Consider the following 17,518-nt stretch of genomic DNA (forward strand, 5'->3'; position numbering starts at 1 on the left):
TTATAATTTAAGGGGTAAACTAAAAACAAACAAACACTTGAATAACTTGAGTTGTATAACTGCTGCTGCATCTTTAAACTGGAAATACCTTTTACGGGAACCTCATTTTCAAATTTGAAATAGTAACTATTCCACTGTCCCTTTTCTTGAAGGAAAATAAATCAGTAGCCAGGTATTGAGTTTTCCATTTAGGCCTAATATTTCCAACCTTGTTCACAGATGTGATTGATTAGAGTTGCAATTGGACTTCAGTGTGTGGTAAGCAGGCTGACGTGTTTGTGTTTATAGAACTCTGTTTGTCATTAATGTAGATGCAGTGTGTTCAGCTTATGGGGTTTTAGCTGTCTTAAAATAATGCTGCTAGGGAGAATTTTGTTTTTTCCAGTATTCTAGGTTTATAAAAACTCTTCAGTATGTTTGAACCTGCCAAAGTAAAAACATCAATGATGTGAATGATGTCTTGAAGAAATGGCTGCTGGCAATCAGTAGATACTCAATAAATGTGTTGTAAATGCTTGTAAGGCTGTTCATACTAATGCCAAGTGCTGTCCACATACACATGAGCAGGAATAAAAAATCTGTTGCATATGTACTTATATTTTTGAGGCAGTTCTCATTTAGCTTTCTTGCGTTATTTGAGTATTGTGTGGTACATAAAATAATAACCACATGTAATTACCAAGGTTAAAATAGTATCAGTTCTTCAGATTCTAATTTTGTGTGTGAAATGAAGAACAAAAGTGAAACTACACTGGTTTTAGAACATTATGTGTCTAATCAGAAATGTTTGTTTATGTGTTACAGGGGATACTACCCGTCAGCGAATCAAATTCAGTGATGACAGAGTGTGCAAAAGTCATCTTCTCAACTGCTGCCCTCATGATGTCCTCTCTGGAACAGTGCGTATTTTATTTTATACTTTGAAGATACATTTTCCTTTGGTGCAAAAATAGCATTAAGTATTAACCATACAGGTTTTAGCAATTTCAGGTCCCAGTTTGTCTGAAAATATGTAGAGGTGTCAGACCAGTTTATGGTGTTTCTTGTTACTGATATACATACATTTTTACATAAATTATGAGAATGATTAATTAAGATATTGTAGAAATGAAATCCCTATTGATGATTATGTCTTTTGAAATGATTGCAGCAGAAACTAATACAGTGTTGAATTTTCAATCAAAATATGTTATAAAACTGGAGGTAGAGCAAAATAACATCATTTCCCCACCCCAACCCCAGCAGAACTGTTCTCATGATGGTAAAATATTTTGATCTGCCGCCGCCTCTGGAATATTAATTGCTCTGCTAGACCCAATTTATTTGCTTTCTTACAGAATCTCTGCTTTCTTATCTTGCTGTACTGAATTATTCATGTTGCTAATTTGCCATGTTAAGTCACCTTTCCACTATATTTGTAAAATATGAGTTCTACCATCTCTTTCCAGTTTCTGTCCAGATTTCCAAGTTTATTTTTCCTGTCAACAAGATATGAATCCACTTTGTAATCATGCTTATGTTTAATTTTATCAGTTCAAAGTAGGATCATGATGTTGAATGAATCAAAGCAGCTTTTAATTATGAATCCTCTTAGGCATTGGTGCTTATACTCATTTGAGCTTTTCTTACTCTGAATGAAAGAATTTTGCCTGAGTGCCTAAATTGGAGGTGTCTGACTTTGTATTCTCAGGGCCTGCATTGTTTTCCAGATAGTAATCTAGGGATATGCTTTGCGGATTGTTGGGTCCTGTAACAACATTGGTAGCATCTAACAATAAGGATTTCAGTTATGAAGCATGATTGGTCAGGCATGGCAAGAGCATTCACAACAAAATGTATATTGTCTCAAAACATTTTTCTTTTTGCCCGTGGTATTACTTCTAAGAAACACAAACCATACCTTCATTTACCCGGGGCCAGATAAAATTACTTTAGCAACTAGATCCAGTCTGCAGACTACCACTTGGGCATCCCTGAACTAAATTAAGACCAATGCAAACCTAATTCCAAATTTCTTAGTTCAGTCTGAATCCTTGAGGTACAAGAAATATACATGCAGCACAAATTCTTTTTTGTTGTTCTTCTTGAAAGGTGGACACAATGAATGTTCTTTGATAAGCAGGGGTTCAAATAAAGCTTCCTTAAAAAAGAAAAATTCATAAGATGGCTGAGTTATGTTATAGAACTCCCAAGAGGATGGAAAGAACAAATACTAATCATAGAGTTGGAAGAGACCCCAAGGGTCATCTAGTCCAATCCCCTGCAATATAGGATATTTGATGCAAGCTGTTAGAAATTGTTAGAAACTTAGTTGCAAATTTAAGATAGTGTGTCTTAAGCACTAGTTCCTTCATTGCTGCTTTATTGGGAGCTAAACCTTAATTTCAGTTTGATAACTGATTAGATAAAAAGATAAAAGATCAAGAATCTAGATTTGTCAGTGTGAACGTGCTTCTAACTTGATAATGAAATATTCACTTCTAAGCTACATTTCCCCACTGCCCTCACCACACACAAATTGATATTTAACACTGAGCTACCAGTGAACTTTTAGGTACATTTTTACTTTATAACTGCAGATCAGGGGCATAATTGAGTCTCATATCCTAGAACTCACTGCACATAAAAACATATGTGTATAGGAGAGAGGTTCCAGCATAGCCTGACTTGCTGCCTTTTTATGTAGGGGACATTTTTTCCTTGTGAGGGTGGATGTGAGAAAATATAATAAGGTGACTGTTAGGACCACAGAGTGGGATGGGGACACAATAAAAGGGTGAGAGAAGAAGAAAAATGAAGAAAAACCAGAGGAACTTGCTTCTCCCATCACACAGTAAGTAGCCCAGTTGAGAAGGGGAAAGAAAGCATTCCTGTTTGTTTGTTTTCATTTTGAAGATTTTTTTAACCCACTGTTTATTAAAGATAATTCCAGAGTAGGATTTTCAAATTACTGAATCCTGCCTCCGATGCTTTAGTCATCAGCCAAGCTCTGTTGTTAAAAGCTCTTTTTCGCCTCATGTTTGTCCCAAAGGCCAAAATAGGTATGGTTTGTTAAAGCATTAGTTGCCTTAGATAGGCAGACCTTCAGGGTCCCAAAAACCTCCCAGCATCCCAAGTTCTCTGGTAAGTACTGTACTCCACAAGGCAAACAAGAAAAGCAAATCTGATGGTATAGGAGCAAATGGTGTTTGAGTAAGGAAAAGAGTGACATTGAATTTTTATTTACACTTCAAACATTTTATCATTTTATATCCTTCATTATCAGATAATCTATGGGCAACATATATTTCTCCTGTGGTCCTTCCCCATTTCCTCCCACCTATGTTGTAGGCTTTTCTGTCTAACAGCATTAAAGTAAGGGGACCGTACTGCATGTCAGCCTACATGTCAGCTACAAATGTTTCAGTTGACTTCAGGAGAGATGCAAATCTGTAGTTGCCCCAGTACTGTCCCTCCCACAGCTTGGAGAAAGGGCAAGATCTTACCTCTGGCATAATGCTGGTTTTTAAAGGCTCAAAGTTTTTAAAGCACTGCATGACATCAGGGACAAAACACCATCACCCACACAATTCAGTGAGGCAGATCAGGGCTTATCCTTGTACTGTGTTTTGGAAGCATTTGCAGTGTCTGACTTCAGGGACAATCTCCTCTCAAACTTGCAGGAGAGGGCTCCATACAGTGGGATATTTTGTAGACCTGCCCACCCCATATTAATCACCTTATCTACAACAATTGCCCTTCTAATGCTGGCCTTGGATTTACAGAACTGAAAGTTCTGGTCACATACAGGACTTTTAAAATTTCTTCTTATAGTGGCAGTCAACATGCATCCTGGAAAACACCCCATGTGACACAAGGGGCTGCTGCTAGATGGTAATACTGCCTTCTTTCTGTCCCCCATGCATCCATTATAGTACCTTATGCTTATATGGATCCAAACCTGAATACAGTGGTACCTCAGTTTAAGAACAGTCCGGTTTAAGAACGATTTGGTTTACAAACTCCACAAAACCGGAAATAGTGTCCTGGTTTGAGAACTTTACCTCGGTCTAAGAATGGAAGCCGAATGTGCGCCACGCAGATCGCTTCTGCGCATGCGCATGCCGCGGAACTTAAACCGAAAGTACTCAAACCGCAGCGGACTCAAACCGAGGTATGACTGTATAAGCCATTGCATAGGAAAAAGAAAGGTGGATTTTAAGGGCTATACTGGTAGCTAAACTTCCATTTTTTGAAAAATTGGAATGTTTCTAAAGATAATGGATGATGGTCAACATTAGTAACATTCAGTACACCAACTGAAAGCACTATGAATCCATTTATTTTACTGACTATTCAGAGTCCAACTTAGCTGGATATCACCCACTGAGTGAGCTTATATACACATCTCTAAGAGTAAGTCTCAATGAATTCAGTGGGGCTTCTCAGTAGACATGTATAAGATTGCATTGCTAGCTTTCTTGAATATGAGGGGAAAGCAGCGCTCTTCTCTGCATATCAGGGATGGGGAACCATTTCTGGCTCAAAGGCTGCCTTCCCTTCCTGTGGCCATGTGCCAGTGGGGGGTGGTGAGAGGCAGAAGTAAACAAAGCAACAAGTATAAATTACATTTGTACATTAGGCTAGTTTTTACACACATCCTCCAGGCAAGTAAGCAATAAGAAAACATTCTAGCCAGGTGAAAACACTGGTGGAGGGTGCAAAGTAGAGCCAGCGAGGAAGCGTGTCCTAGGGAGAGATTTGAGGTTCCCCATCACTACTGTTTTTAGTGTTGGGAGGTTATGTTGTTTGCCCAACCACTATTTGTATAGGCAAGAAAAGAGACCAGGAGTCCCTTTGACATACATATACTGGCCGGGCTTACATTTTACATGAAGCCAGCATTAAAATAAAAATTTGGTTTCCACTTGCGGTTTTTTGGAGGGATGCAAACCAGATGCCCACATTCTCATGTAACAAGCTAGACTGAGTTGTCCTGCTACAAATAGCTTCAAACTGCTGCTGGCTTTAGTTTTTGAAATTGGATTATTTTGTTGTTACTTTTTAATTGCATTGTGGTTTTAATTAGAATTTGTAATCTCTTGCTATCAAATTAAGCAAGAGGCATTACCACAAGGAGACATTCCAGCAAAGCAAAGTAGTTGAGAAAGGGGCACAAGCAGGGTCATATGTGGTGTAGCCTAGGGAGAGCCCTGGAGGGGCATATTTGTACACATCACCCAGCCTGAGGTTTCCCACACCAGGCGTACACACACCTTTTGTCTCTTAACTTGCAACTACTAGTTTATCAGGAAAACATATACAAGGATAGGTGGGGAAATGTACTTAGGATTTTCTACTTTTAAAATATTATTAGAAATGCTGCTAAGACTGCAGAGCTGTTTGGGTGAGGTTCAAACAAATACCTTTTGCTCTAGTTTGTGAGTATGGTTATACTGACTGCGGTTCACTGATGCTTCAGTGCAGACTGGATTCAATCACTTATAACAAATCTGGTGTGCTAATTATTTCAAATACTGTATTGTTTTTAAAGCTTGCACAAACACGGTTTGCTTCACAATATTGGAGTAGAATATGGTTTTAACCCACTATGTATATCCAGTGTTTCTGTGTAAAATTTTGCATTTATTTTCAGAGGATGGACCTTGGAGAATGTCTGAAGGTGCACGACTTGGCATTAAGAGCCGATTATGAAATTGCTTCCAAAGAACAAGACTTTTTCTTTGAGCTTGACGTATGTTTTATTTTGAAACTATATCTAATAAAAGGGTAGAGAAGGGAGAATGGGGAAGGAATGAGACAAGTGCATGGTGCAGTTGTGTTTTTAAAAACTTTTAATTCTATAAAGAATTCAATAACTAAGTGGCAGCTTTTGCAGAATTATTTGACCCGTACATGAAGTGTTGTGAAATGTTTATAGTTCCATATCCTCAATACAGAATGCATAGCTTTTGACAGTTATTAAGAGTGGGAGGGGTTGTTGCTATTCCCCATCCTCCACCTCCAAACTGTCTCTCTCAGAATAGTATTTGCATATGTATCTTTGACACACACTAAGAGTACACAACCCTTTTTTAAATGAAGGCATGGTAGGTGTCATTTCTTCGCTCCACATCCCACAGTACCAATAGTGTGTAAGAAGAAGCTTTATTCTTGTAACATTCACGCAGTGGGAAACTAGGGTATTGTTCCTTGTTATGTGAATTCCATATACATATTACTTTAACAACTATTTTTTGCCAGTTCAAATGCAGTTGCAGATGTGTTTCAATCCAATATGATTGAACCATCTAATTTTACCATTAGAAATGGCCCACTATGTGATCTGAATGGGAATGGAAGCGTGAAGACCCAAGCACCTTTTAAGGTTGAACCAGCAGTCAGTGAAGCAATGCTAGCCTTATTTTTAAAAAATGCTTTTTTTGGCAGTGATAGTCCTTTGATTGATGCCTTAGATTGGGTGTTTTTTTTAAAAAAATGTATTAGGCAATGGATCATCTACAGTCATTCATTGCTGATTGTGATCGAAGAACTGAAGTGGCAAAGAAAAGACTGGCTGAAACCCAAGAAGAAATCAGTGCTGAAGTTGCAGCCAAAGTAAGCATTTAAGACTCCTACTCTACAAGTCACTTCATAGATAATAATTCTAGCTTGATTTGTTAAACCATTATTTCTACAAAATAAAAAAAATTCCTTCCAGTAGCACCTTAGAGACCAACTAAATTTGTCATTGGTATGAGCTTTCGTGTGCATGCACACTTCTTCATTATTTCTACAGTGCAAATAATGTGCAAAAAAATCACAGCAATAACCCCACCGATCTCCTTAAATCATTTTGGCAATGCTCTGAGGTTATTAGAAGTCCATTTAGCTGTTGACAGGGCGATGCAAAGAGTTTGTGATTGAACACAGGTTTTAGTTTAAGCTTCTCTGAGTTGGATCCAGTTCTCTGGGCTCTCCTGATTTTAGCATTTTATGTTTTTTCCTATGGATTGAAAGCTTTCTTGAATCGAACCGAAATAAATTCATAGGTTTTGAAAGAAAGTTCAGGGAACTCAAAATGCAAGAGCAGACTTTGAGAACCTTTTTTCCTGCTTGTAAGAATTAGGATTCAATGGCTCCTCTCTTAACTAAAAAGGGATCTGCCTTAGAGGGCAAGAGAATATTTTTGTTTTGTTCAAATAATACCCACTCCTATGCCACAGTCATTTTAATTATTGAGGGTGTTACATATAGTTAACTTTGGTACAAGGAAGGAACATTAGGTGGTTTTTGGTATTGGGAAGGAACTTAGGCAGTTGTCTTATGCTGACTCAGACCATTGGACCATCTAGCTAAGTATTGTTTACACTATCAGCGGCTCTCCGTGATTTCAGACAAGGTTCTCTCTTAACTCCACCTAGAGATGCTGTGGACTGAACCTTATGCATGCAAAGCAGTTGTTCTGACATTGAGATAGCACCCTTCCCCATTTATACTCGTGTAAACGTCAGTGGGTTTTTCTTTTGTTTTACTGGGAAAATACCATGGACTAATAAATTGTAATGAATATAATGCATACTGAAGTTCTGGACTACCATTCTTCATCTTTTAAGTGTAATTAAACCTTTTGTCTCATATGGCTCAAGAAATGAGAGACCAGCAGCCCATTTTTGTTCATAGAGAACATAGCTGGGTTTTCCTAAATCTTGGGCAGGGGAGGGGGGCAGGGACCAGAAAAATGCCAGAAACTGCCCAGTGAGGACTGATTATGTGATTTGGCCACAGAATGTTGATTTATTGTTGCTGTGTGTAAAACCAGGGTATGGGGGGGTATGGAGAGTCCTGGAAGAGAGCATGATTGGCTAGCCAGCTGGAATCCTTAACACATACTGCTCCAATCCTTAACACAAAGTGCTCCATACTGTCACATTTTGTTGTAGGTCCTACTTGTGGGTTTATATTACAATGGGTTTTTGTGCATTATTGAATTCTTGTAAGTCTTACATTTTCTCCCATCTTAAAGGCTGAAAGAGTCCATGAATTGAATGAGGAAATTGGAAAGCTGCTTGCAAAGGTAGAACAACTTGGAGCTGATGGAAATGTGGAAGAATCTCAGAAAGTAATGGATGAAGTGGAGAAAGCAAGGGCAAAGAAAAGAGAAGCAGAGGTAATCTGAATTTGCATTCTTTAGTGGTTCAATTTGGTATTTGAAAATCATGGTTAAAACACTGGTCCCAAGCTTTCAGTCTATATTGTTTATCAATAAGTTAATTCACAATGTTAGCATATAGAGAAGTCTTAGATGGTTACAACTTCATCTGTTGTTCCAAAATGTCAAATGTATATATGAATTTAAGAGTTGGAATTTTTTTTCTAGCTGATTTAACTTCTTATCATGTACTGCAGAAGGAGAAAATAGCATGAGGGGACCCATGCAATTTCTTTCCTTCTGTGATGCTGGGTACCTCCAGCTACCACCCAGTTTCCCTTCTAACCATTCTCTCCAGAATCCTACTTATTCCCATTGTCTGTTCCCCCCGTCTCTTCCTGTGTCAATTTTGGATAGTAATCTTATGGTAGGAAAGCACCATGTGCCTAAATTGTGCTATATAAAGTTGTTATTATTATACTGGCTGGCTTCTAAGCTGCGTTTGTGAACTCCCAGTCTTGGCTTACGTATAGAAACAAATGTAATTTCATTCGCAGTGTCATTTCATTGTTTTCCAGCTTTTTAACTGGAAATGCTTATAATTACATTCTATTTATGTCTTTTTCTCCTCCTGCCCCCATGCTCATACCAAGCAGTTTCTTTAATCTATTTTAAAATCACAGTTTATTGCTCCATTATTGTTTCTCTTACGGACAATACACCTACTCTACACTGGCAGTTCCTTCAAGGTTTTTTTGCACTTCCCTTCCCTATACCAAGGGGCATCACACTGGGCAGATAATCAGCTAGTTATTCTGATCTTGACAAACCAAACACTCACTCTAATTTTGAACCCAATGTCCCCATGGTAACAGGCCTGGAGGCAAACAGAGCTGCTGAGAAAGGATGTGTGTTTGCAAAGAAAAGCTTAAAAGTAGCTAAAAACACATAAGAGGGCCAACCCTCCTCCCAAAAAAAGCCCTGACCCACTGTGATTTTATCAGTGGCCTTTGGCAGCCAAACAATGCTGTGTATTAGTTGGAAATTGAAAAACTGGTGAGAGGCAAATTATTAATTTATAAAAATATTGTATATCACACCCTTCCAATGTCTCCTAGGGCAGCAAATGGCACAAATGATTAAAACATCTAAACACAATTCCAATACAGATGCGCAGTTGGCCTGTTTGAGCCCCTTGCAATTTATGGTACAGTGAAGTAGGGAACGGCTGGAAACCTGTACAGAAGCACTCCTGTTAAGAGAGGAGGATACATTGCCACATTTTGTGCAAGTCTAACTTGTTAGAAATAATGGCTATTGTTGCCTCTGCCATTTTGCTTCAGTTTTATTTAGGAAGTGTGCAACAGCAGAGTGAGCAACCAGCAATGTGAGCAACCAGAGTGAGCAAACAGCAGAGTGAGCAACCAGCAATGTGCACACTCTGTAAAAGGGTGGAACTCTTTAAATCTGAAGCTGCAAGCTTGAAACCATAGGTTGGGAAATTTAAAAAACTGAAAAATAGAATTTATATTTAAAAAAATGAAAGTTTAGGCTGGAGCTTGTGCATAGTGCTGGCCTAATTCATCACCTATCCTTTATTAAGGAAGGGAAATGCTGGTTTTCTAGCTAGAGAAGGCACATTATATACTTATCAATAATATGTTTTATTCACACATTTGAGATAAATATTGTGATGTCTTTGCAGGAAGTGTACAGGAATTCCATGCCAGCTTCCAGCTTTCAGCAACAGAAGCTTCGAGTATGTGAAGTATGCTCAGCATATCTTGGTCTACATGATAATGACAGGCGGCTTGCTGATCATTTCGGAGGAAAATTGCACTTGGGCTTTATTGAAATAAGAGAGAAGCTTGAAGAACTCAGGGTAAATAAATATTACATAAGTACATTAATTTTAATGGATCTATTCTGAATATGACTTAGTTGGATGTCATATCACGCTTAATATGTGTTTGCCATAACTCCAAGTGCTCTTAAGTAGGTGAGGCAACTAATAAATTTATGAAATAATCATAGAATCATAGGATTGTACAGTTGGGAGGGACCCCAAGGGTCATCGATTCCAACTCCCTGTGATTCAGTGTTCAAACTCCCATTGTTCTAGGTGCATTTTGCAACAGGAAATTTCATTAGCTCAAGCAGTTTCTGAGCTCTGGGTGCAGTACTGTGCCTAAGATTTCAGATTGCAACTGCAGAGTGGAAGGAAAGGAGGACCTTTTTCTGCCTCCCCACTTCTAGCTACTCCCTGAAAACTGGAGAAGAGACCCTCTTAAGAATATTAGGGAAGTGGGCAGGGGAAGGACTAGACCATGTGAAAAGTGAACATAGTATTTTAGCTGCAGTTCATACATTTTCAGCTTTGTATTCTCGTTATAAAAAAGCGTGCCTGGATAGTCTGTTGTTTCGCTCATAACCTAGGTTTAAGGTGCCATTTCATATCTCAATTTCTAATACTGTACATGAGAAATGGCCTTCCAACCTCTGCTTAAAAACCTCCAAGGAAGGAGATTCCGCCACCTTCCCCAGGGAGTCCCTTCCACTGCCAAACTTCTCTTAACCATCAGAAAGTTCTTCTTGATATTTACAGTGGTACCTCGCAAGACGAAAATAATTCATTCCGCAGTCGTGCCGTCTTGCGGAAATTTTCGTCTTGCGGAAACAAACGGCAAACAGCAAAAAAAAAATTGTCTTGCGAGATGCAGCCATAGAAAGCTTCGTCTTGCGAGGCAACAAAGAATCGCTAGACGCTTTCATCTAGCGAGTTTTTTGTTGCGTGAGGCATTCGTCTTGCGAGGTACCACTGTACTTGGAATCTTTTTTCTTGTAACTTGAATCCATTGGTTTGAGCCCTAGCCTCTGGAGCAGGAATACACAAGCTTATGACTAGTGATGTTAAATTCTCGAGAATAATCTTGTGGAGAATATTCTCGATTAATGAGAATATTAGATAATTTTCATTTAAAATAGGAGAATATTCATTTTAATGCATTGAAAATGATATAATTAGTTAATATATATGTTTATTCATGGGTAAACATGTTCAGATGGCAACCAAAAACTGTACAGATACTTTTATTCAATGGGGCAATGCAATGAATTCACATTCTTTGATTTTTTTTTTGCACCAAACTTGAAATTGATTGTATAGGCTTAGGTACTTTAAGTGTATAAAGCATTAAAGCTACTTTCTGTAAAAATAAAATAAAGTAAAATAAATCACACTATATGGCCAAGGGTATAGAATTGCTAAGAATAAGGGCACACCAAAATAGGGGGGGGAGGCTATTACAAAAGTTGAAATACATACAAATTCAAATGTTCATCAAATTAAATGAATAGCATTTTTAAAACTAAAAAAAAAAAGTTTTCTGTAGCTCACATTTCAGAACTGCCAATGGTGAATGGCACAATACCCAGTAATGTAACTGGATCATTACTTACACTGGCAGTATCACAGCTTGACTTATTATTTACTATATTTTTAAAATGTGGGTTGTAAAACTGGTTCTTAAATTAGAATTTACAGTTCGTGGAGAATATTCTCTGAAGAACTTTCTAGCAGAGAATATTCTCACCTCATATCACTACTTGTGACAGCCCTTTAGATATTTGAAGATGGCTATCATATCTGCTCTCACTCTCCTCTTTACCAGGCTAAATACAGTGGTGCCTCGCTAGACGAATGCCCTGTAAGACGAATTTTTCGCTTAACGAAGAGATTTTTCGAGCGGAGGTTGCCTCGCTAGACAAATTCGTTTTACAAAAAATTCGTCTAGCGAATCGCGGTTTCCCATAGGAATGCACTGAAATTCAATTTATGTGTTCCTATGGGCAAAAAATAATATATATATTTTCAATGCATTCCTTTGAGATTCGCTAGACGAATTTTTCGTTATACGAATTGACCCGTGGAACGAATTAAATTCGTCTAGCGAGGCACCACTGTATGCCCAACTCCCTCAACTGTTTCTCTTAAGGCTTGGTTTCCAGACCCTTCAGCATCTTGCTTGCCCTCCTTGGTTGCACACATTCCAGCTTGTCAATATCTTCCTTAAATTGTGTGTCCAGAACTTGACACAGTACTCTTAAGTGCTGTCTGAACAAGTCAGAACAGAGTGATACTATTACTTCTTTTGATCTCAGAACATTATACTACTTTAGATGCAGCTTAGAATAGCATTAGCTTTTCTTTGCTAAACCATTGCACTGTTGACTCAAGTTAAGCTTGTAGTCTACTATAACCTCTCACAATAAATGCAGTGCACAGAGCTTCTGGATCAATTTTTTTTAAATATTGGACTACACAGAAAAAGAGAACTCTACATTAAGCAAAATAATTAAATATTTGTAAGTTTCCACTAACTGATTAAAATACCTTTGGGTGATTATTATATCCTCCTTTCACCTTCATTTGAGCTTTCCTGGTGTATTGACAAGATGTGCCTATCAGTCTCTCCAACTTTGTCTTTGTCTTTCAGAGAATTGTGGCTGATAAGCAAGAGAAACGAAACCAAGAACGTCTAAAGCGTAGGGAAGAAAGAGAGAAGGAAGAAAGGGAAAAGCTAAGGAGGTAAAAGTCTGCTCTTGTTAACCAGCTGTTTTATTTTGATAAGATTTCAGAATCGTTTTATACTTTTAAATATTTTCGTGCTACTGATTTTGAAAGACCTTGAGAGGGTTTTTTGCTCTCAGTGGTGTTACAAAAGTTCTGGAAAAGTATACAAAATAGAAAGTAGTCTCATAACTACCTGGGGGGGGGACTGAAAGCCAAATGGAACAGCTAAGTGTCATACTGGTGCTTGAAAAATGGAAATGCTTGCAGCCTATTTCCACACTTGACTTTCACAGGGATAACAAAAGTCTAGCACTAATTCACTCTCGTGAACAGTGGCAATATTTCCCTTAGACCATGATCTATCTATTTAAACATTAATCTTCTTTTTAATAAATATTTTTATTGATGTTTAACTTCAGTTAACAAAATATACCCACAAAGGGAATACAGAGCTTAATAGTTTTTGAAGAAGCATTAATTTTCTTATGTTCCCCATAGGTTTCATATTTATAGCAAGTAATTGATTTTAAAAGCTTATATACTTGGAAAGGCAATAATTTTAGTTTTCATTAACAAGGAAAAATAGCTGGTACATGCATCTTTTTGACACAGGAGTTGGGGCTGACCTGGGTTTTGTATTGCTGAGCGTTAGCTGTGCACTTGCATGCAAAATGCATCACTTCAGTAATACTCACTTACAAATAGTATACTTTGTATTTTGACTTCTCAACATAAAAATTTACCTGTATTTTGCACTTTTTTCAGATCTCGATCTCATAGCAAGAACCCTAAAAGGTAGGTTATAATCCCTTTTTGTAAATTTTCACAAACAGAACCATTAAGTCTGCCAGTTATTGATAAATAATAATATAATCTCCCTGGAGATTACAAACACATTCCTAATTCCCTGCACAAAAATGAAGTTTCCGTTATTGACTTCAGCAGATACATTCACAATCTCAAGTGATTCATCACTCAACTACGGAGAACTCGCACTGGATCTCATTTTGTATATAGTGCCTTTCCGCTTCATTGGTTGCTGGGAAATTAACATCTTTGGTCCTGCTTATTAATGCATAAATCGGTGATAGAAATCTCAGTTGATCCTCCTTAGTTAACCAAAGATTATGTAGGTCTTCTGTAGAATTGGAATTTCATGAGCCGCTTCAGATGCTACTGGATTCACTGTGGCTGTGGGCCATATTTTTATTAGCTATTGAACAATCATTCGAGGCTTAAGATACAGGGTGAGAGATTGAATTGGCTGCTTTTTCAAGCCAATGGAAATGTTTATTTAAACTGATCATATATTTTATATATTTTTATTTAACTCCCCCCCCCTGCTTGATTGTAAAGGAGGGTAAAATCCTCTGACGTTTATAGCGATATAATTTTTTAAAAAAAATTTAAAGTTATCTATTAAAAACAGTTAAACAGGTACTGGGGGGAACTAAAAAGAAGATTAAAACCAACACTTGATAAGAAGAAATAAAACTTTTGGATAGGCTTGCCTAAACAAATATTTTTTAAACAGGCACCAAAAGAAATATAGGGAATGCACCTGCCTGTTGTCAATAAGCAGAGAGTTTGTTGCCTTTGGTATTTTAGGCCCAGAGGTTCCAGATTCCTGCATGACATGTCCCAGCATTGATATAGAGTGCTTCTGCCTTGCTGCCACACAACTCAGGAAGTTATTCTTAGTAGTGGTTCAGAACAGCTACGGTACAAGGCTGCTCATCTGCTTCAAAAAATTCTGCTAAACTCCAAAACTTGCAAACTCCTGTGCAGTACAACAAGAGAGTGCTGACCCTGTAGGTTCTGTTAATGTATTTGCTGGTGGTTCTTTCTCATCAACTATAAATCTCCTTTCAGGTCAAGATCCCGAGATCGCCGTAGACATCGATCTCGTTCTTCCTCACGTGAGCGAAAGAAAAGAACTCGCTCCAGATCCCGTGAGAAACGTCACCGTCACAGGTCTCGTTCCACCAGTCGCAGCAGGAGCCGCAGCCACCAGAGAAGCAGGCATAGCTCCCGGGACAGGAGCAGAGAACGCAGTTCTAAAAAAAGGTAACATTTAGGTCAGCAAGAGGAGCAGTTAATGTCCTCGATTTTACTAGTTTATGTGGAGAAAAGTTTGTACAAACATTATTCTGTCTTCGATGGTAGTTAGTTTATTCTCAAATGTGGTACAAGTCCTTTGTCATGGGCACTAGATTGATAATTTGTGTTTTTAATAGTTGGATTATTGTGTTTATGTTTCCATTTATATTTGTAAACTGCTTTGAGGAACTTTTGTGATGGGGGAAAGTTGTATTTAATTTGTTAAAATAACCGTGTTTCTGCCCTTCTTTCCAGGACCTACCACCAGGATGTCAGTCATTTCCTCATGCTTTTCTTATGCGTAGAGTTCATTTTTGTAATATGTAGATAGTGCCACCAATTGAACTTTATTCAAATGCTTTCTCAAAAGCATCTTTTCATTTGAAACCTTTTACTTTACCACTTTGTTTCCTTTACTGTCAGAGTTTAGACTGTATGCTCCTTGGACAGATATTGCCTGCAAGTTCAAGTTTGTTTGTTTTTTAAACCATAGGTCAGCACAATGTAAGATAAAAGAACTTGCAGTAGTACAAATCACCTTAGTTTATAGCTGTTGAAAGCACATATGTTGCTGTAATTATATAGAAATAATCTGTTGGCATTGGATGCTTGGAACCTGTACCCTTCTACCAATGTGCAACCTCTTATCATACTAACAAGTCAGGTGGTGAAAACATTGGCCTGGCTTGCACAAATTGGTAAATCATGGTTTAAACCATGACTTGTTTGATAATTCAAACTGCCCAGCAGCTTAACTATGGTTTGTTTAGTGCAGTGTTTCTCAGACTTGGATCTCCAGCTGTTGCTGGACTACAACTCCCATGATCCCTAGATAGCAGGGATGATGTAGTTCAACAACACCTAGAGACCCAAGGTTGTGAAACAAGCTGGGATTGTTTTATCTTCTCTGGGACAATTTGTAGTTAACCTGTTCATTAAATTATGGCTTAAACCCTTATTTAGCATTACTTGTGAACTAGCCTGTGGCTTGACTTATCCAAGGAATGTTTCTGCTCTGATTGCAGCATATGTGCACATTGACACACACAGTTACAGCAGTTGACCAGTAGTAATATTGACTTTGATTACATGAAAATTGACTAGCTGCAACAGTTTGTCTCTTCCCTTTAGAATTATGAATGTAAGGAGAAGGCAGCGGATTCCAGATGTAGCAAGTGATTCTAGTTTGACCCCATAACATATTTTTTTACCCCATAACATTTTTTGCTATGCGTTCTTAAGCCCAGTTAGACAGTTTCTTGCTACTATCTTTCATATTAATAAAGAAAATTAAAAACCAAATGTAGTAATGTCGATTTTCTTTCCAGATCCTCAAAAGAAAGAGCTTCCAGAGATCAAGAACGATCAAGAGACCGTAACAGAACATCACATGACAAAGAAAGGAGCCCCAGAGAAAAGTCACCTAAAGACCGAGATTGCAAAGACAGGAAGCGTTCCTATGAAAGTGCTAATGGCAGATCAGAAGACAGGAGAAGCTCAGAAGAGCGTGAAGCAGGAGAAATATAACTGGCTGTACATTCACTTGATCCTTTAGCTTCCTATGGAGTTGCATACTGTGGTTTAGTTTACAGTTATTCAAAGGGACACCAGTGAGCAGTTCCACACACTGATCCAACTAGGGTAGATGTACAGTGTATAAAAATGGTTATAATGAAGTCTGAATTGACCCCTTTCAGTTGATGACAGCTAAAGCAGTGTCCTTTTTTTCTCTTTTCCAATAAACTTGTAAAACATTATTTTCAAAGATCTCTCTTCAAAAAGACAACAATTTTATGTACCAAGACGTAGATCTCAATGTTTTATTCTCCTTTTTCAATACAAGTTATAGTGAACAAACTATATTGTGCTCTTTGCCTTGGATGCATTCAAACCTTTATAAACTACTCTAATTTTCCTCCAGTCAAAACAGCAGCACTGAGTAGTTTTTAGGGAGGGCGGGTGGGTCCCAAAGCTTTTAATTAACTCTATAATTCGGTGTTATCAGTTGCTTCTTGAGAGCCTAGGTTTGGCAGTATGTTTTAGATGTGTGCTGGAGAAAATTGAAAGTTTTTTTTTTACAGTGCCCATTTAGACTTGGAAATTGAACAGCTGTTGCATTTCATCCTTTTTATTAATTTCTATTGAAACTTTGAAATCAAAACCAGTCCCATATCTGTACCACTTGATTGGTATGTGTTCAGTATACTTGGTTCTTTTTCCATAAGATTTTTTTCTGCTTTTTCTTGTGGGGTGTTAACTGCACATCCTTAATTGTAAAAAACAACAAACCAATAATAAAATAAATAAATAAAATAACAATTTTGTCCCGTGAAGTACCTGTGCGTTTCCCCACTCCTTCCTCACAGCTAAACTGCTTGTTGCTAATGTCCATCCTTTCTATCAGGTAAATTGTATCTGGAACCTGCATGGTGATACATTGTTTTTTACCTGGATGGTAACACTGTGTTTGAGGCACACAGTTGTAATAATATATCCCTTTTATGAAACAGACTATCTGCATTTTGATGAACAGCAACATTCTGTTGCTTTTACAATGGCAGCTTCCACTTGGGGAGGTTAAGATGTTTATAGAATTTGCTGTTAGCATGCCCACACAGACTCGCTCCAGTCTAGTCACATCTCAAAAAATTTTTTATTGCTAACGATGTGATTGGATGAATATATTTGGTACGCCACATATAAATGTGTGCATG

General features: G+C 37.8%; 1 protein-coding gene across 4 annotated transcripts in view; it reads left to right on the forward strand.

Moving 5' to 3' along the window:
• The window catches only part of LOC118090976 (putative RNA-binding protein Luc7-like 2), a 30,242-nt gene extending 13,119 nt beyond the window's left edge, over positions 1-17,123 (forward strand). For 3 of the 4 annotated variants that reach the window (XM_088652061.1, XM_035127454.3, XM_035127453.3), the window contains 9 exons: positions 805-899; positions 5,636-5,734; positions 6,487-6,597; positions 8,006-8,149; positions 9,837-10,013; positions 12,628-12,719; positions 13,470-13,499; positions 14,577-14,771; positions 16,133-17,123. In XM_088652061.1, coding sequence (XP_088508187.1) covers positions 805-899; positions 5,636-5,734; positions 6,487-6,597; positions 8,006-8,149; positions 9,837-10,013; positions 12,628-12,719; positions 13,470-13,499; positions 14,577-14,771; positions 16,133-16,331 — 1,142 coding nt within the window. In that variant the 3' untranslated portion in view covers positions 16,332-17,123. Of the gene's footprint in view, positions 1-219; positions 259-804; positions 900-5,635; positions 5,735-6,486; positions 6,598-8,005; positions 8,150-9,836; positions 10,014-12,627; positions 12,720-13,469; positions 13,500-14,576; positions 14,772-16,132 lie in introns of all 4 variants that reach the window. The other variant, XM_035127456.3, reaches the window with a different exon arrangement.
• Positions 17,124-17,518: the final 395 nt, after the last annotated feature.

Source organism: Zootoca vivipara, chromosome 9 (genome assembly GCF_965207765.1).
Source record: "Zootoca vivipara chromosome 9, rZooViv2.hap1.1, whole genome shotgun sequence".
Classification (NCBI taxonomy): domain Eukaryota; kingdom Metazoa; phylum Chordata; class Lepidosauria; order Squamata; family Lacertidae; genus Zootoca; species Zootoca vivipara.